Here is a 21,483-nt window from a genome sequence, read left to right on the forward strand (position 1 = left end):
GGTAATGGGGGCTGAGCAGCAGGATATAAGCTTCCTGCACTGGTGACACTGGAGAGAGGAGTGGGGGTCTTCATGATAACTGATGGTAATGGGGGCTGAGCAGCAGGATATAAGCTTCCTGCACTGGTGACTCTGGAGAGAAGAGTGGGGGTCTTCATGATAACTGATGGTAATGGGGGCTGAGCAGCAGGATATAAGCTTCCTGCACTGGTGACACTGGAGAGAAGAGTGGGGGTCTTCATGATAACTGATGGTAATGGGGGCTGAGCAGCAGGATATAAGCTTCCTGCACTGGTGACACTGGAGAGAAGAGTGGGGGTCTTCATGATAACTGATGGTAATGGGGGCTGAGCAGCAGGATATAAGCTTCCTGCACTGGTGACACTGGAGAGAGGAGTGGGGGTCTTCATGATAACTGATGGTAATGGGGGCTGAGCAGCAGGATATAAGCTTCCTGCACTGGTGACTCTGGAGAGAAGAGTGGGGGTCTTCATGATAACTGATGGTAATGGGGGCTGAGCAGCAGGATATAAGCTTCCTGCACTGGTGACTCTGGAGAGAAGAGTGGGGGTCTTCATGATAACTGATGATAATGGGGGCTGAGCAGCAGGATATAAGCTTCCTGCACTGGTGACTCTGGAGAGAGGAGTGGGGGTCTTCATGATAACTGATGGTAATGGGGGGGTAGTGGGAGGATGTCCTCCTTATCTCCACCCCAGGGTGTGGTCTGGGGCAGACATAGCTGGACTCCAGAGGCAGGCTTGGTTCAGCAGGACTGGAGAGGGGATCTCCCATGGTTCGTGTACTGAGGAGGAAAGACTGAACCTGTGTTACGCCAGAGCGGGCAGCTCCCCATAAATGTATGGACTGGGTTACAGCATTTTGTCTTTTTTTTGTTGTTGTTGTTGTTATTGTTTTCCTGTTTTCCCTTCATGTTGCTTTATGTCGCTATATAATAAACTAATAGAAGATTTACGGAGTCAGTGTTCATGTTTTCTACCTCTGTGTACCTCTGAGTGAGCTGCCACAATACATGCACACTCAGGCATAGATACACATTTAGATACACATGCAGGTATACAGTGGGGGGGGATAAGTATTTGATCCCTTGCGGATTTCGCAAGTTTCCTCACTGAGAAAGACATGAGCAGTCTATAATTTAAAGGGGAGATTAATTTTAACATTGAGAGAGAGAATATCAAAAATAAAACACAGGAAATCACATTGTATAAATTACATCAATTTATTTGCATTTTGCAGTGAGAAATAAGTATTTGATCCCCTACCAATCATTAAGAGTTCTGGCTCCTACACACCAGTTAGACGCTCCTAATCAACACGTCACCTGCATTATAGACAGCTGTCTTCCATAGTCACCTTTATAAAAGACTCCCGTCCACAGACTCAATTCATCAGTCAGACTCTAACCTCTACAACATGGGCAAGACCAAAGAGCTTTCTAAGGATGTCAGGGACAAGATCATAGACCTGCACAAACCTGGAATGGGCTACAAAACCATAAGTAAGACACTGGGTGAGAATGAGACAACTGTTGGTGCAATAGTAAGAAAATGGAAGAAATACAAAATGACTGTCAATCCACATTGATCTGGGGAACCATGCACAATCTCCCCTCATGGGGTATCCTTGATCATGAGGAAGGTGAGAGATCAGCCTAAAACTACACGGGGAGAACTTGTTAATGATCTCAAGGCAGCTTGGAGCACAGTCACCAAGAGAACCATTGGTAACACATTACGCCGTAAAGGTTTACAATCCTGCAGTGCCCGCAAGGTCCCCCTGCTCCAGAAGGCACATGTGCAGGCCCGTCTGAAGATTGCCAATGAACACCTGGATGATTCTGTGAGTGATTGGGAGAAGGTGCTGTGGTCAGAAGAGACAAACATTGAGCTCTTTGGCATCAACTCAACTCGCCATGTTTGGAAGAAAAGAAATGCTGCCTATGACCCAAAGAACACCAGCCCCACTGTCAAGCATGGAGGTGGAAACATGATTTGGGGGTGTTTCTCTGCTAAGGGCACAGGACTACTCCACCGCATCAATGGGAGAATGGATGGAGCCATGTACCGTAAAATCCTGAGTGACAACCTCCTTCCAGGACCAGGACATTAAAAATGGGTCGTGGCTGGGTCTTCCAGCAAGACAATGACCCAAAACATACAGCCAAGGCAACAAAGGAGTGGCTCAAAAAGAAGCACAGTAATGTCATGGAGTGGCCTAGCCAGTCTCCAGACCGTAATCCCATAGAAAACTTATGGAGGGAGTTGAAGCTCCGATTTGCCAAGCGACAGCCTCAAAATCTTACTGATTTAGGCTGGTTTCACATTTGCGTTTTTTAGCGCTGGAAAAAAACGCATATGTGCGCATGCGTTTTTTCCCCTATATTTAACATGGGTGCGCATACCTGCGCGCAAGTAAGCGCATGTATGCGATTTTCATGCGCTGCGTTTTTTTGGGGTGTGCGTTTGGATTTTCCAGACGCAGCATGTTGCATTTTTTGGCCCTGCAAAAAAGCGCATGCGCACATATGCGCACGTTTTGCGCTAAAAATGGCCATTATAGCCTATGGATGCGCATATGTGCGCACTGGCATGCTCATGTATGCGTTTTTTTGCATATGCGTTTTTTTTTTTTAACCATGGAATTTAGGGGTTTGGGTTAGAGTTAGGGTTAGTTAAGGGGGTTTAGGGTTAGGGTTAGGGTCAGGGTCAGGGTTAGGGTTGGGCTTTGGGTCAGGGTTAGGGTTAAGTATGGTTTGGTTAAGGGTTAGGGTCAGGGTTAGGGTCAGGATTAGGGTTAAGTATGGTTTGGTTAGTAAAGTCATGGTTTGGGTTAGTGTGAGGGGCCACCCTTATGTTGGAAAAAAACGCAAACGCGGTAAAAACGCACTAAAAACGCATACAAACGCATAAAAACGCTGCGTTTTTTTCATGCATGCTCATAAAAATGCTTGAAAAAAACGCAGCAGTTGTATGCTTTTGTATGCGTTTTTTCAATGCGTTTTTTTGCGGGAAAAACGCGCTGCAAAAAAAAGCAAGTGTGAAACTAGCCTCAGAGATGATCTGCAAAGAGGAGTGGAGCAAAATTCCTCCTGACAAGTGCGCAAACCTCATCATCAACTACAACACACGTCTGACTGCTGTGCCTGCCAACAAGGGTTTTGCCACAAAGTATAAAGTCCTGCTTGCCAGAGGGACGCAATACTTATTTCTCACTGGAAAATGCAAATAAATTTATACAATGTGATTCTCTGGATTTTATTTTTGATATTCTATCTCTCAATGTTAAAATTAACCTTCCCTTAAAATTATAGACTGTTCACGACTTTGTCAGATGGCAAACTTACAAAATCAGCAAGGTATCAAATACTTATTTCCCCCATTGCACATACATACTGATACTTCTCCACCAGACCCTGCTCCTGCAACGTCTTCTTCTGTCGCCAAGTGCTGCTGTATTCACTCTGCGGACAGTGCTGGTGATAGAAGAGATCTGGGAAACAGAGGCTCTGGACGCCGCCTGCTCAGCCCAGCCACTAAGGTCAGGATGGCTGAGACCTGTAGTGCCCTCCAGTCTGACAGTGTGAGTGTGCACTGTGCCACTGGGGTTGTCATCCAGCCCAGCTTTATAATAAACCACACCCTCATCTAATAAACCACACCCACAAATAATAAACCACATTGACAGTTAGGAAACCATATCTACAGCTAATAAACCACATCTACAGCTAAAAAAAACCCACCTTTAGCTAAAAAACCACACCCACAGCTCATAAACCACTCCCTCAGCTAATAAACCACACCCACGCCTAATAAACCACATCCACTGCTAATAAACCACACCCACGCCTAATAAACCACATCCACTGCTAACAAACCACACCCACACCTAATAAACCACATCCACTGCTAATAAACCACAATCACGCCTAATAAACTACATCCACTGCTAATAAACCACACCCACGGCTAATAAACCACATCCACTGCTAATAAACCCCACCAAGCCTAATAAACCACATTCATTGCTAATAAACCACACCCACACCTAATAAACCACATCCACTGCTAATAAACCACAATCACGCCTAATAAACTACATCCACTGCTAATAAACCACACCCACGCCTAATAAACCACATCCACTGTTAATAAACCACACCCATGCCTAATAAACCACTCCCTCAGCTAATAAACCACACCCACGCCTAATAAACCACATCCACTGCTAATAAACCACACCCACGCCTAATAAACCACATCCACTGCTAACAAACCACACCCACACCTAATAAACCACATCCACTGCTAATAAACCACAATCACGCCTAATAAACTACATCCACTGCTAATAAACCACACCCACGCCTAATAAACCACATCCACTGCTAATAAACCACACCCAAGCCTAATAAACCACATTCATTGCTAATAAACCACACCCATGCGTATTAAACCACACCCACACCTAATAAACCACATCCACTGCTAATAAACCACACACACACCTAATAAACCACATCCACTGCTAATAAACCACACCCACGCCTAATAAACCACATCCACTGCTAACAAACCACACCCACGCCTAATAAACCACATCCACTGCTAATAAACCACACCCATGCATATTAAACCACACCCACACCTAATAAACCACATCCACTGCTAATAAACCACACTCACGCCTAATAAACCACATCCACTGCTAATAAACCACACCCACGCATATTAAACCACACTCACGCCTAATAAACCACTCCCTCAGCTAATAAACCACACCCACGCCTAATAAACCACATCCACTGCTAACAAACCACACCCACGCCTAATAAACCACATCCACTAATAAACCACATCCACTGCTAATAAACCACACCCACGCCTAATAAACCACATCCACTGCTAATAAACCACACCCATGCCTAATAAACCACATCCAGTGCTAATAAACCACACCCACGCCTAATAAACCACATCCACTGCTAACAAACCACACCCACGCCTAATAAACCACATCCACTGCTAATAAACCACACCCACGCATATTAAACCAGACCCACACCTAATAAACCACATCCACTGCTAATAAACCACACCCACGCCTAATAAACCACATCCACTGCTAATAAACCACACCCACGTCCAATAAACCACATCCACTGCTAATAAACCACACCCACTCCTAATAAACCACACCCACTGCTAATAAACCACACCCACTGCTGATAAACCACACCCACATTAACAGACCACACCCACAGCTAATAGACTGCTGCTAGACACACAGGGCCTGGCATGAATGCTCAGGAGATACTGAAAGTCTTATATCAGGTAGGCAATGAGTGCGGCCTCTGGACGGGGATTCCCTACCGGACACAACTTCCATCCATCCCCAGGAGGGCTGAGCCTGTGCACAGCACTACACATTCATTCGTAGCACAGGAGACAATGGGGCACCTACCTCCACCAGGTGGGGCGTGGGGTTGAAGCCACAGAGGTTGCACACTTGCTTCTGACACGAGGTGCAGCTGTTGTAGTTCTGGGTTTCATCGGATCCCACGTTCAATTCCGTTTTGCACAATGGGCACACAACTTTCGGCACATCCTTTGGCTTAGCGTGTTCACTCCTCCCAGGTTTGTGAAGCGGGGAGCCTTCGCCCCGGCCCATAGCAGGAGATGCTGATCCCTGTGGTTTTGTACTCAGTTCCTTACTTTCATCACTAAAAACTATTTTTGGAGGCACTTTGCCCGGGGACTGCTGACTTTGCGGGGTCGACTCAGGGACAGATATCAATGTGCTTGCCTGATTCAAGAGAGAAGCCCCAAAACCAAACAGCTTTCCGGTCAGTCCCTCCTGAGCTTGGTCCTGGGCACCATGGGCTGCAGATGCAGAGGGTTTAGCAGGAGAACTTCCCAAGCTCTTCTTCTGCTCAGCCGTAGAAGGCTTTCCTGGGGAATGCTGGGGCGAGTTACGCAGCGAATCCAGAGGAGAAGGCTTCGCTTGTCCTTGGCTGATTTGTTCTCTTTGCTGGGTGGGCTGATATTTTCCATGTGGATGAGACATGGCTGAGCCCTCCATCTGCACACTCCCCAGCGATGTCTCTGCTCCAGCCTTTACCTGGGACTGGTGTTGGGTTTGGGGTTTTTGCTGGGTTTGGTGTTTACCATAACCTTGTGTTTGGTACTGAACTTTGTGATGGCTTTCAGTTTGATCGTGAGATTGAGAGTGTAGTTGTTGGTGACGATGTTGCTGCTGGGTCTGAAAAAGGGGCTGTGGGTGATGCTGGGATAAAGGAGGCTGCTGAGCAGAGGTCAGCTGCGGGTGATGCTGGGATAGAGGCGTCTGCTGAGCGGAGGGCGGCTGCGGATGATGCTGGGATAGAGGCATCTGTTGAGTGGAGGGCGGCTGCGGGTGATGCTGAGATAGTGGCGTCTGCTGAGTGAAGGGTGGATGCGGGTGATGCTGAGATAGAGGCGTCTGCTGAGCGGAGGGCAGCTGCGGGTGATGCTGGAAAAGAGGCGGCTGCTGAGCGGATGGCAGATTCGGGTGATGCTGGGATAGAGGTGGCTGCTGAGCGGATGGCGGCTGCGTGTGATAACGGGACAAAGGGGGCTGCTGAGCAGAGGACGGCTGTGGGTGATGCTGGGATAGAAGTGGCTGCTGAGCGGAGGGCGGTTGTGGGTGATGCAGGGATAGAAGTGGCTGCTGAGCGGAGGGCGGCTGTGGGTGATGCTGGGATAGAAGCGGCTGCTGAGCGGAGGGCGGCTGTGGGTGATGCGGTGCAGAAGGAGGGGAGTGTGACAGAGGGAGCTGATGAAGGGACTGGGACATAGTTGGAGGTTTCATCTGCTTGGCTGGAGACAGTGAAGGAGACAGAGGAGAGGGGAGCTGTTGCTGGCTCTTTGATCTGGTAGCAGTAGTCATGTCCATCCCAAGAGCCCTTTGCATCTGGCAATTCAGGCACAGCCATTCCTTCACCTAGAGAGAGAGAGTGAGAGGGAGTCAGAGAGCCAGCGAAAGAAAAAGACAGCAAAGAGATATCTATCTGCGCTCATCAATGCTCCACGAAGGAGCAGCACCATCAACACGCAACACCCAACTCAACACCGAAGTGACTGACCCAAAAACAACACAGGAAAGATCAATCCAAACACAACACAGGAGTACCTAATCCAAATGTAACACCGGAGCAACCGACCCAAACACAAAACAGGAGCGATCGATCCAAACACTGGAGCGACCAACCCAAAGACAACACCAGAGCGATCGACCCAAACACAACAGCGATCGATCTAAATACAACACCTGAGCACCAGATCCAAACACAGCATCGGAGCGATCCATACAAACACAACACCAGAGCAATCGATCCAAACACAACACCGGAGCGGCTGACCAAACACAAATCCGGAGTGACCAATCCAAACACAACACCGGAGCAATCGACCCAAACACAACAGCGATCAATCTAAAAACAACAGCAGGTCAACCAACTCTAACACGACACCTGAGCAACAGATCCAAACACAACATCGGAGTGATCCATACAAACACAACACCAGAGCAATCGATACAAACACAACACCGGAGTAGCTGACCAAACACAAATCCGGAGTGACCAATCCAAACACAACACCGGAGTGTCCGACCGAAAAACAAAACCGGAGTGACCAATCCAAACACAACACCGGAGTGACCAATCCAAACACAACACTGGAGCAACCGACCGAAAAACAAAACCGGAGTGACCAATCCAAACACAACAACAGAGTGTCCAATCCAAACGCACTAGAGCGACCGACCGAAACACAACAGCAGAGCGACCAACCCACATCCAACACCAGAGCGACCGACCCAAACACAATACCGGAGCAACTGACCAAAACATAACACTGGAGCGACCGACTGATAAACAAAACCGGAGTGACCAATCCAAACACAACACCGGAGTGTCCAATCCAAACACAACACCGGAGTGTCCAATCCAAACGCACTAGAGCGACCGACCGAAACCCAACAGCAGAGCGACCAACCCACATTCAACACCGGAGCGACTGACCCAAACACAATACCGGAGCAACTGACCAAAACACAACACTGGAGCGACCGACTGATAAACAAAACCGGAGTGACCAATCCAAACACAACACCGGAGTGTCCAATCCAAACACAACACCGGAGTGACCAATCCAAACACAACACCGGAGTGAGAAATCCAAGCACAACATCGGAGTGTCCAATCCAAATGCACTAGAGCGACCGACCGAAACACAACAGCAGAGCGACCAACCCACATCCAACACCGGAGCGACCGCCCCAAACACAATACCGGAGAAACTGACCAAAACAGAAAACTGGAGCAACCGACTGATCAACAAAACCGGAGTGACCAATCCAAACACAACATCGGAGTGTCCAATCCAAACACAACACCGGAGTGACCAATCCAAACACAACACCGGAGTGAGCAATCCAAGCACAAAATCGGAGTGTCCAATCCAAACACAACACTAGAGCGACCGACCGAAACACAAGAGCAGAGCGACCGACCCAAACAGAACACCGGAGTGGCCAACCCAAACACAACACCGGAGCAACTGACCAAAACACAACACCGGAGCGACCGACCGAAAAAAACTGGAGTGACCAATCCAAACACAACACCAGAGTGAACAATCCAAACACAACACCAGAGCAACCGACCCAAACACAACACCAGAGCGACCGACCCAAAAAAAACCAGGAGTAAACAATCCAAACACAACACCGGAGCGACTGACCCAAACACAACACCGGAGCGATCAATCTAAATACTGGAGCAACTGATCCAAACAAAACATTGGAGCAATAGATCCAAACACAACACCGGAGCGATCCATAGAAACGCAACATGTCAGGAAAATATGAATTAATTTCCATTGGTCTGGTTACACTTCCAGTGCTGCCCCACTCCCCCTACACTCCAGCAAATGGTCACTTTTATTGCCTGCAGCAGAGTTGAGTGTATTTTCCTGCCAAGAATCTCTTTGTTGCCTAGGCAGAATACACAAAGTGAAATTCAGAGGCACACGTTAAGCCTAGAAACATGAACATTAGATTTCCAGGACCTGGGCAATTGGGGCTACGCATAGCAGCGCTTTGCGGCATTCAGGGTCATCAGAAACCTGGGAAATAAATTTCTGCCCACCAGCAAATTGCAGACATACCTGTGTTTGGACATTAAAGAACAGTAAAATTGCAGGGGATAAAATAATGCCCATATCGTTGGCCTGTGAGCTTCCCGGCCAAAGATATGGAGAAAAGACGTTTTTGATAACTTTTAAAGAGAGGTGTACCTCCCAGGAGATAGCTCATATGTGAGGTCAGCAAAAGGGCTGTCCCTAAGTTTATGGCTGAAACCATAAAACAGGAACGTCCATTTTGGGAGGCATTCAAAGCCGGAGAGACACCATGCTGGGGTACTGAATCCTTACTTTGGGAATTCTCCTCCCCTTTATCGACACATCATACTTGTGACTGAGATTTAGTGAGTTTCGTACATTTATCCCTTTTATTTTATAACTGTTTGTACATATTTGTATTTTGTCTCTCGTAATATCTTTTGTAAACAGTGCTGACTTTTTCCGGAATAAACGTATAAAATTTGGTAGCTTCATTCTCCTTTCTCTTTGATCGATACGACACTTACTCCGTGCAAATTGACATTACCTGGGGTTGGTTTCCGATGTGATATAGGCTTGTTAACGGACCGGTCTGATATCTAATGAGGAACTGGTAGTAGCATAGCGTTCTGGTGTTATTGGGGGATCCTGGCAGTGATGGACCGGAGGTTTATATATGCATTCCCGGGCCTGGGACTGGTGATATATATATACGGCACTCACTGCAGAGTGCCCCGATAACCAGCACGTGACCGGGCAGCCTCTCCAGCGACTACTTAGCTGTTACACCCGGTCCCCGTCCTGGCGCTGCGCCCAGGCCTGCCGTTGTTACACCTGGCCCCCGTCCTGGCGCTGCGTCCAGGCCTGCCGTTGTTACACCCGGTCCCCGTCCTGGCGCTGCGCCCAGGCCTGCCGTTGTTACACCTGGCCCCCGTCCTGGCGCTGCGTCCAGGCCTGCCGCTGCTCTCCGTTCTGGGCGCTCACCTCGAGCCTCTCATGCTGCTTCTCAGCATTCTGTCCTGCCTCCTCCTCCTGGTATCCTGTGAGGAGATCTGTAGCTAATGCTATTAGGGCACGCCCGCCCGATCTCTTGCCTTCTTAAAGGGTCGGCGTGCATTATTCAAAAAAATGCAGTCAACCAATGGCAGCGCACTGGCTGCTATTTCTGGCCTCTCCTCCATAGGGAGAGTGCCGGAGCAACGAGTATCTATCATTGCTACATCCGGTTCTCATGCTAACCTGTCTGCGCTGAGTCTGCAGTCTCTGTGCATTGTCTAATGCTCTCTGTTTCCACAGCATATCAGTATCTTGTGTTACCTGGTTATATCAGCAACCATCTGGGCCTAAGCCATCCCGTTCCGCCTACAGCCATCCGAGTCCAAGGACTGTGTGAAGGTCACTGGAACCGACTCCTTACCAACTATCCGGATCCAGGACCCAGCGCATTACGGACTCTGCTGTAACTTTTGTTATCCGTTTTGGTCCCGCTGGGACAGCTGCCACGTGTTCGGGGTCTAACTGGAGGTAGCACTTGTGTCCTCCGGGTATTTCATTCTGGCCCTGCCTGAGGGGCTTTACTATGGGTGCCCGGGGCTCACTGGTCACGCCCCCTTCGGAGCCCCCCATACCGTGGTCCCGAGGTTCCACTTAAAAAATAAAAACAAATGTGAACTTCACCATCTCCTGCCTCCGCTTCCATTTGTTACAGATTGCTCCGGCCATGGAATCCGCTGGACCCCAGAGGCCTCCGACGTTGGAGTTGTGCCAAGAGGTGACCCGTTTAAGAGATCAACAGGATAAGATCACGACGTATCTACGTAACCTGTCCACCCGCATGGATTCTCTGCAGAACCCGGCTGCTCCTGATTCACCTAGCAACACCCAGGTACCTGCTGTCATGACAAGAAAGGGCCCCCGCCTGGCGGCTCCTACCCGCTTCCATGGTGATCCCACTCAGTGTCGGGGTTTTCTCAATCAGTGTACCCTACACTTCGAAACCTTGGGGCATATGTTTGCTTCTGACCGTGCCAAAGTGGGCTTCATTATGTCACATCTAGCCGGAGAGGCTCTCGCCTGGCTGAATCCGTTATGGGAGAGAGGAGACCCGCTGGTTAATGATCTTCAATCTTTCCTAGAAACTTTTCGCAGGACCTTTGATGAACCTGGCCGGGTCACGTCGACCGCTTCTGCCCTGCTTCGCTTACGCCAAGGAACCTTCACGGTGGCTCAGTATGCTGTTCAGTTCCGCACCCTCTCGTCTGAGTTATCCTGGAACAATGAGGCCTTGCTGGCTACCTTCTGGGAGGGCCTATCTGGAAAAATTAAGGATGAGCTGGCGGGACGGGACAGGCCTACCATCTTGGATGACCTGATTTCCTTGGCGACCCGGATTGACCTGCGTTTTCAGGAGCGTTTCATGGAGATTAAGCGTGACAGGAGGCCCTACCACCAGGACTCTAATTCTTCCAAGACGTATACCTCATCCTCTTCTCCCGAAGCTATGGAGGTAGACCGAGTAAGTCTGGCCAGCCGCCGTCAGGAGGCGCGTCGCCAAAACGGAAGCTGTCTTTACTGTGGTAGTTCCGAACACCTGATCCGCTCCTGTCCAAAGAAGTCGGAAAACTCCTGTGCCAAGGCACGGTAGGAGAGGCCACCCTAGGTAGAGAACGTTCCTCTCCTTCGTTGCAGATCTCAGTCTCCATGACCTGCGGAGCAATAAAATTTTCTGGACTCTGTTGGGACTCTGGAGCCGCCGGAAGCTTTATCCCGCAGACGCTTGTGGATCGCTACCACTTACCAGATCAGGCTCTTCCCAACCCGTTGCGGGTAACCGCTGTCGATGGCCAGCCACTGACCGAACCCGTCCAGTTCCAGACTGAGCCAGTGGAACTCCGGGTAGGTGTTATGCATTCTGAAAGAATCCGTTTTTATGTGTACCCTGGTTTGCCTCACCCCTTGCTTCTAGGTTTGCCTTGGTTTCAGAAACATGAACCAGTCCTTAATTGGAGAACAGGCGAAATTCTACGTTGGGGAGAGATTCCTGCTCGGACCGTTGTTTAACCCGGATTGAACCAGCTTCACCCCCGGTCCAACCTGCTACCCTGCCTGGATTACCTTCCGCTTACTGGTCCTTATCGAATGTCTTCGGGAAAAAGAAGGCTGAAAAACTTCCTCCCCACAGGTCGTATGAATGTCCAGTAGACCTTCTTCCTGGAACATCACCTCCCCGTGGGAGAGTTTACCCTTTTTCCCAGGCAGAGACTCAGGCTATGTCGGACTACATTCAGGAGAACTTGGCCAGAGGGTTTATCCGAAAATCATCGTCACCGGCAGGAGCAGGCTTCTTCGTGAAGAAAAAGGACGGTTCCCTGCGGCCCTGTATCGACTACCGAGGACTGAACCAGATCACGGTAAAAAACAGGTACCCTTTGCCTCTAATTTCAGAACTGTTTGACCGTCTCCGAGGGGCCAGGATCTTCACCAAGCTGGATCTCAGAGGGGCTTACAATTTGATCCGAATCAGAGATGGAGACGAATGGAAAACAGCCTTCAACACCCGTGATGGCCACTACGGGTACCTGGTAATGCCGTTTGGTCTAAGCAATGCTCCTGCTGCTTTCCAGGAGTTCGTCAATGACATTTTCAGGGATCTGCTTTACACCTGTGTTGTTGTCTACCTAGACAACATTCTGAATTTTTCTACTGACTTGGTCTCGCATCGCAGACAAGTGCGCCTGGTCTTACAGAGGCTCAGGGAGAACAGACTGTACGCCAAGTTTGAAAAGTGCCTCTTTGAACAATCCTCTTTGCCTTTCCTTGGTTACATTGTTTCCTCCACAGGATTAAAAATGGATCCCGTAAAGTTATCGGCTGTGCTCAAGTGGCCTCGTCCGTCTGGGTTGAAGGCCATACAGGGATTCCTGGGCTTCGCCAACTACTACAGGCAATTCATTCCTAACTTCTCCACCCGAGTGTCGCCCATCTCAGCTCTAACCCGGAAAGGTACAAATCCGAAGGATTGGCCTCCTGAGGCTGAGGAGGCCTTTGTTTCTCTCAAAAAGGCCTTTGCTGTCGCACCTGTTCTTCATCGTCCTAACTCCAATGAACAATTTTTTCTTGAGGTCGATGCCTCTTCAGTAGGTGCGGGAGCTGTACTTACCCAGAAATCGTCCTCCGGGTGAATGCATTCCTGTGGTTTTTTTTCCAAGGTTTTTTCTCCCGCAGAGAGGAATTATTCTGTTGGAGATTGGGAATTGTTGGCTATCAAATTGGCTCTGCAGGAGTGGAGGCATCTTCTAGAAGGAGCCCTTCATCAGGTAGTCGTATACACCGATCACAAAAACCTTGCTTACCTCCAAACTGCACAAAGGCTGAATCCTCGCCAAGCCCGCTGGGCTTTGTTTTTTGCTTGTTTTAACTTTGTTCTTCATTTTCGCCCGGCTGACAAAAATGTCAAAGCAGACGCACTTTCCAGAGCCTTTCTACCCCCTGATCAAGAAGAAGAACCGCAGCACATCATTGAACCCTCAAGGTTAGTCGCGGTCGCATCTACTGATCATGCCCGGCTGCCTCCCAGGAAGACTTTCGAGTCAGCTTCTGAGCGTACTCGTGTCCTTCGGTGGGGTCACTCGTCCAAGTTGGCTGGACAAGTGGGGAGGACAAATCAAATCCTTGCTGGATTACTGCGTCACTTTGTCAACGCCCATCATGATGACTGGGTAGACTTACTGTCCTTGGCCGAATTTTCTTACAACAATCAAGTAAGTGAATCTTCTGGAAAGTCTCCCTTTCAGATTGTCTTCGGATTGCAGTCCGGAATACCTCTTCCCATCTCCGGATCATCTGGCGTTCCAGCTGCCGATACTTTCTCCGAAGATTTTTCTAAGGTCTGGTGGGATACCAAAACTGCTCTGGAGAAAGCCTCCCAGCGTATGAAAAGGCATGCGGACAAGAGACGTTGGGGATGCGCCTATCTTTCATCCTGGAGACAAGGTATGGCTCTCTTCTAAGTACATCCGGTTAAAGATGCCATCCTACAAATTGGATCCCCGGTTCATCGGACCATTTGAGATCTTGAGACAGATCAATCCAGTCTCGTACATGCTGAAGTTGCCCACTTCCCTACGTGTGCCTAACTCCTTTCATGTTTCTCTCCTCAAACCAGTAGTTTTGAGTCCCTTCTTTAAGGATCCGGGTACCACTCCTGACCCTGTCTCGGAGGATGATGTTTTTGAGGTAAAACATATCCTGGCCGTAAAAAAAGTAAGGGGTAAGACCTACTACCTGGTGGACTGGAAGGGTTTTGGTCCTGAGGAGAGACCTTGGGAGCCTAGGGAGAACATCCAGGCTCCTCTTCTCCATAAACGGTTCTACGCAGGCTTGAAGAGGGGGTGTAAAGAGGGGAATACTGTCACACCCGATCCCCGTCCTGGTGCTGCGCCTAGGCCTGCCGTTGTTACACCTGGCCCCCGTCCTGGCGCTGCGTCCAGGCCTGCCGCTACTCTCCGTTCTGGGCACTCAACTCAAGCCTCTCATGCTGCTGCTCAGCGTTCTGTCCTCCCTCCTGCCTCCTTCTCCTGGCATCCTGTGAGGAGATCTGTAGCTAAGGCTATTAGGGCACGCCCGCCCGCTCTCTTGCCTTCTTAAAGGGTCGGTGTGCATTATTCAAAAAATGCAATCAACCAATGGCAGCACACTGGCTGCTATTTCTGGCCTCTCCTCCATAGGGAGAGCGCCGGAGCAACGAGTATCTATCATTGCTACATCCGATTCTCATGCTAACCTGTCTGCGCTGCATCTGCAGTCTCTGTGCATTGTCTAATGCTCTCTGTTTCCACAGCATATCAGTATCCTGTGTTACCTAGTTATATCAGCAACCATCTGGGCCTAAGCCATCCCATTCCGCCTACAGCCATCCAAGTCCAAGGACTGTGTGAAGGTCACTGGAACCGACTCCTTACCAACTAACCGGATCCAGGACCCAGCGCATTACGGACTCTGCTGTAACTTTTGTTATCCGTTTTGGTCCCGCTGGGACAGCTGCCATGTGTTCGGGGTCTAACTGGAGGTAGCACCTGTGTCCTCCGGGTATTCCATTCTGGCCCTGCCTTAGGGGCTTTACTACGGGTGCCTGGGGCTCACTAGTGACGCCCCCTTCGGAGCCCCCCGGACCGTGGTCCCAAGGTTCCACTTAAAAAAATAAAAACGAATGTGAACTTCACCATCTCTGCCTCCGCTTCCATTCGTTACATTAGCCTAGGAGCAGTTCCCTGATTGACCTAAGGGTAAGGGGGCGCCAGAGAGCTTTAAGTTCAAGAACTGAACTGAAACTAAAAGTAGGCTTTTCCTCACACAACACCAGAGCAACTGATCCAAACACTACACCGGAGCAACCGACAGAAACACAACACCAGAGCGACCAACCCAAATACAAAATCGGAGTGGCCAATCCAAACACAACACCGGAGCGACCAATCTAAACACAACATCAGAGCGACTGACCCAAACAGAAAATCGGAGTGGCCAATCCAAACACAACACCAGAGCGACCGACCCAAACACAAAATCGGAGTGACCAATCCAAACACAACACCGGAGCGACAAATCTAAACACAACATCAGAGCGACAGACCCAAACACAAAATTGGAATGGCCAATCCAAACACAACACCAGAGTGACCGACCCAAACACAAAATCGGAGTGGCCAATCCAAACACAACACCAGAGTGACCGACCCAAACACAAAATCGGAGTGGCCAATCCAAACACAACACCGGAGCGACAAATCTAAACACAACATCAGAGCGACCGACCGAAACACAAAATTGGAATGGCCAATCCAAACACAACACCAGAGTGACCGACCCAAACACAAAATCGGAGTGACCAATCCAAACGCAACACCGGAGCGACAAATCTAAACACAACATCAGAGCGACCGACCCAAACAAAAAATCGGAATGGCCAATCCAAACACAACACCAGAGTGAACGACCCAAACACAAAATCGGAGTGGCCAATCCAAACACAACCCCAGAGTGACCGACCCAAACATAACACCAGAGCGACCAACCCAAACACAAAATCGGAGTGACCAATCCAAACACAACACCGGAGCGACAAATCCAAACACAACACCAGAGTGACCGATCCAAACACAAAATCGGAGTGACCAATCCAAACACAAAATCGGAGTGGCCAATCCAAACACAACCCCAGAGTGACCGACCCAAACATAACACCAGAGTGACCGACCCAAACATAACACCGAGCAATCAACCTAAACACACCACAGCAATTGATCTAAACACAACATCAGAGCAACCAACCCAAATACAACACTGGAGCAACTGATGCAAACACAAAGCCAGAGAAGGTCACGTCAGAAGCCAACTAAAGAAACCAGGGTAAGATTTATTGCTACCTACAATAGCAGATGGTCTAAGATGACATGTGTTTTAAATAAATATTGGCCTATACTTAAATTGGACAATACTCTCTCAAAATACTTACCTGACCAGCCATCCATTACCTATAGGAGATCCTCCAATCTCAAGGACCAACTCGTCCACAGTTATTACTACGGGCCGCAACTGGATAAAGCGTTTGGATCAAAAGGCCCTAAATGGGGTTTTCACCCATGTAGTAGTTGCATTTCCTGCCCTAATATGGCTCGTGCCACCACTTTCCAGTCAAGCGATGGTAAGAAGGTCTTCACAATTACCCAACACATCACTTGTAATACGGTAGGGATGGTCTATTATGCTGTTTGTCCTAGTATTTATGTAGGCCTGACATCAAGACCCCTTAAGACCAGGGTAAGGGAACACTACCGGAATATTTTGAACGTACTTGACGTGATAGACTTATCACTCTTCAAGCCAATACCCAGACACTTTAGGAATTTTCATAATTGCAATGCTGACTTAAAGGTTATTGGTATTGATAGGATACACACTGATTTGCGAGGAGGAGATTGGAGGAAGACCTTAGCCCAACTAGAGGCCCGATGGATTTCTAGAATTAATTCCATCCAACCTTTTGGTCTTAACGAAATCCTAAGTTTTGCCCCTTTTCTTTGATTTATGGTATGTTTTTATCGTGTTTTTTAATAATCTTTTCTACTTTTTATTCTAGTTACCTTTTATCTACTTTGTTCCCTGTCTGTCACAATCCATGTTTGGATTGTGGCAGATCTGGCTCACATATAACCTTTTTTTTTTCTTCAAGACTCTGGCTTAATGTTAGTTTTGCCCCCGGTGGCCGCTGAGGTTATTACAACCTTGGTTGCTGCTAATGGGATGCCCCCGGTGGCCGCTGGGGTTACTACATGTGTAAATTAGCCAGCAGGTGTTAACCCTCCTCTCCTTCCTATAAAAAGGTGTCAGGTGCTCTGAATCACTGTTGGTGATATTGTTCATTCCCCAACCAACCTTGGAGGAGAGAGGAGCTATTGGGAGCAGTGATTTGCAGCTCATCCAGAGCTTTGGTGTATCAGCTGTTCAGGTGGAAGCTGTGTCCGGGTGCCGTACTTTGTTGCCTCAGGAGCATTGGCAACAGAGAAAGCTGAGTTGTTTGTTTTTCCCTGTTTGTTGTTTTCCCTAATGTTATATTAGTACAGCTGTGGGACCAGTGTCCGCACTAACCAGTTACCTAGTAAGGGATAGGTGCAGGGCTAGTGAGGGATTCAGGTATCCTGGTTGGCGACAGGTGAAGAGCCTGTATAGGGAACTGTTATGAATGGGTCACCGAGGAGGAAAAAACCTAACCATGCTAAGCCCAGAAAACCCAGAGAGGTTGGTAACTATGCAGATTGCAGATCCCTGATGCTAACCACACAACTAGCAGCAGCCGTGGAGCCTGCCTACGATGTTCCTAGACGCTTCGTCACAGCCGGAGGACTAAATAAGCCTGAAGCATGAAAAGGGGAAAACTAACTGCCCCAGAGCAGACCCCAAAGGAATAGATAGCCCCCACACATGTATTGACGGTGAAACAAGATGACAACACAAACACAGGCAGGAAAATAGGCTGAGCAAACAATGAGGCCCAAACTAACTAGAAAGGAAAGGAAAGGAAAGACACTGTCTGCAATCTGCCCAGAATATATCAGAGTGCTGATATAGGGATTTTGAAGTCTAGTGACTTCAGGGCCGTTTTTCCTATCAGACGTGTTGGGACATTTTTGGTAGGGTTTTTGCAGATTGCAGCCAGCATCTTTTCTGTCCTTTCCTATCTAGTTAGTTGGGCCCCATCGTTTGCTCTGTCTGTCTTTCTGTCTGTGTTTGTGTTTTCATCTGTTTTCACCGACAATACATGTTGGGGGCTGTCTATTGCTTTGGGGTCTGCTCTGGGGCAGTTTAGATTTCCCCTTTCTTTCTTTAGGCTTATTTAGTTCTCCGGCTGTGAAGAGGCATCTAGGACCACCGAGGGAACGCTCCACGGCTACTGTTAGTTGTTGTGAATAGGATCAGGGGTCTGCAATCCGCTAGCTACCAACCTCTCCGGTTTTCTGGACTTAGCTTGCATTTTTGTTTTTTCCTCCTCCGGTGACTCATTCATAACAATTAGCAGAGAAACTTAGCTTGAGCTGACTGGAACAGAGCTGAGAACCAAGACCTGACAAGCAGAAGGAATCACCAGCACCAGAGTAGGGCGTCGGCTGTCTTAAATCCAATCTGAGATTCCTGAGGTCCAATCGTCATCCTCATTATCAGGTGGCAGATCTCTACTGATTAAATCAGCCTCACTACCTCCTGTTACCACCAGAGGGAGCCTGGAAGGAGAACTCACAACTGGTAGACCAGAAAATGAACTCACAACAGGGAACGTTAGGACTGTTCAGGGACACTGCCTCAAGGGAGTGCAGGAGGTCTCCCAAGTCCCCGTTCCCTATTGTAGTGCCCCCACTATTGTAACTGTGTCCCCGGTGTTCCCTTGTTTGTCTTGTTGTTTCAGTTCCCGACCTGCGGGTCACGTCACACAGGACAAGTCTACGTGACACTGTCATGCCGTGGCTTTTTGGACCTGAGTTCCTTTTTGGTTTACTCATTTACCTTCATTTGTGATGCTGATCCCTTTAAGACGTGCACAGATATGGAAGATTTATCCTACAGACTTTCTACCTGCATTATAGCACCTTATTTACACAGACTTTCTTTAATATGCACCTTGTCACCTTATAGTGGCTCTATTGCCTAGCACCCGTTTCTTATTTTTTTTTATATATATTTTATATATTTTTTTATATTTTTGTGATGTTTAATATGCTTCATATATGTACCGTCACTTTATGGCGGATTTATTTAGCACTAGTCACTTTATATAGTTTTTTTATGTATATTTTGTTTATGGTCTCTGTTATATACTATACTTTCACAGTACGTTTAATATATGCCTATTGTCACTTTATGGCGGATTTGCTTATATACTGTCATAGAATTTACTCACACAGTATCACAGTGTCTACACTCAATAATGGTTTTGCATATGCACATGTCTTTATTACACACACACAATGTCGACACATTCTTTAGCACACCCTTTTCTTCTCCTGTTTGTTTTATACACTGCATGCATCATGTCTTTTGAATCCAGAGCTTCCTGAGTTTGATTCACGTTCTGGCGGTGTGCACTTGTCGGCTTCCTGCCTTCACGTCTTCCGGGAGACGCGTCGACTGCTGCCTGCACCACCCCCCTGCCCTGATGCGTCGGGAGGGGGCATGGCCTGGCACCATGTGACGCTGACCTGTGGTGAAGCACCGCATTTCCACCACTGCCACCAATGGTATTGGACATGATATAAAAGGTTTCCACATTCCCCCCTGCTACACACTCCCCTCGAAAAAGCAACATGCGAAACGCGCGTCGGGGTACCGCTACCAGTTAAAGTAATGTAGGGATACCTCCTTTATACATTTTTTCTACATCTTGGTCACCTTGATTCATTATATTTTATCTAGGATGCTTGCTCTATAGATTTTTCCTTGCTCACTGCTACTTTTTGAGCTACATTCTCTTTGGATATTAGCAGGGCTGTGGAGTCGGAGTCGTGGAGTCGGAGTCGGTGCTCATTTTGGTGGAGTCGGAGTCGGAGTTGGAGTCGGTATAAAATGGACCGACTCCTAAAATATATAATAAATTGGGTACAGTAATTCAGTGCAGAATGTGCTGAATATTTTTTCATAGGAATTAGGGAAAGTTATGAAATGTCCTATAAATGGCCGTTCTATTCCTGATCTAAGGCTACATTCACACACAGCGTTTTTGCTGCGTTTTTTGAGGATACGTTTTTCAGCTGCAAAAGCCGATCAGATTTTTAAAAAACCGCATCACCTGAAAGATTCTTGAGCTCATAGATAATGTTTTCAATAGCAAAAGCAGATTAGAAATCTGCTCTATCTATATATCCATTTATCCATATCTGTCTCCATATCGTATCTGTACCAAAAAGAATGAAAGCTGGATAGCACACAGACTAACACTTCCGCCAGGCAAAGGAGGAGGAAAGAGCGTCTCAAACATCATTAACAAGATATTTTGTAAGTGACAAAGTTCCTGTAACAATGACAGCAGATATGTCTAACAGACGGCTCCTCCAGCTTGTTGTGAAGGACGGTGTACCATTATCACTATTGGCACGACCAGCTTTTACAGCTCTTAATGGAGAAATGGCCGCAAACTGGGTGTTTCTCTGGAAAGAGAAAGTATTAGAAAATTAGTGATTGAAGAAGCCCTTAACCAAAAGGAAGATCTTAAAAAGACTCAAGAGACGCTTCATGTTTCTTACACTGGACGCCTGCACACGTCACAGAGTGAACGATTTTGCCATCAATGTTCGATATGTTTATGACAACAAAAATTGTTACCAACACGCTGGCAGTAAAAGATCCTAAAGCTCCTCACAGCAGCCGGTTTCTCCAGGCCTGAGTGGAAAAAGTTCTGCAAGATTACGAACTCAAAAAAGAACAGGTTCTTGCTATTGTAACTGACAATAATTCTAACATAAGTACAATTACACTGATGAATGAAAGTAATGAACAACAGCTAGAGGAACATTCAGGATTCAGTATGAGATGGAAGGCCACAGTGCTGTTCATGTAACTGAGGAACAAAAAGATATTACTACAGAAGAACAGCAACATTATACAGTAGAAATAGATGATCTTGTTGAAGCTGCTTCACACCTCTTTCCTATTCATCACATGCGCTGCGTTGTGCACACGCTGCAGCTGGCAATAAGAGAGAGTCTGCAAGAGGGACATGCTGGAAATCTGATTGGAAAAGTGAGGAAATTGG

At 47.9% G+C, this 21,483-nt stretch overlaps 1 protein-coding gene across 1 annotated transcript in view; it reads right to left on the reverse strand.

Annotated features, from left to right (window-relative positions):
* Positions 1-6: 6 nt before the first annotated feature.
* LOC141077988 (protein bassoon-like) overlaps positions 7-21,483 on the reverse strand; it is a 104,052-nt gene continuing 82,575 nt past the window's right edge. The window contains exon 3 of the mRNA XM_073564779.1: positions 7-7,002. Coding sequence (XP_073420880.1) covers positions 5,443-7,002 — 1,560 coding nt within the window. The 3' untranslated portion in view covers positions 7-5,442. The remainder of the gene's footprint in view (positions 7,003-21,483) is intronic.

This window comes from Dendrobates tinctorius, unplaced genomic scaffold, assembly GCF_039654945.1.
Source record: "Dendrobates tinctorius isolate UK_male_01 unplaced genomic scaffold, ASM3965494v1 ptg000487l, whole genome shotgun sequence".
In the NCBI taxonomy this organism is placed as follows: domain Eukaryota; kingdom Metazoa; phylum Chordata; class Amphibia; order Anura; family Dendrobatidae; genus Dendrobates; species Dendrobates tinctorius.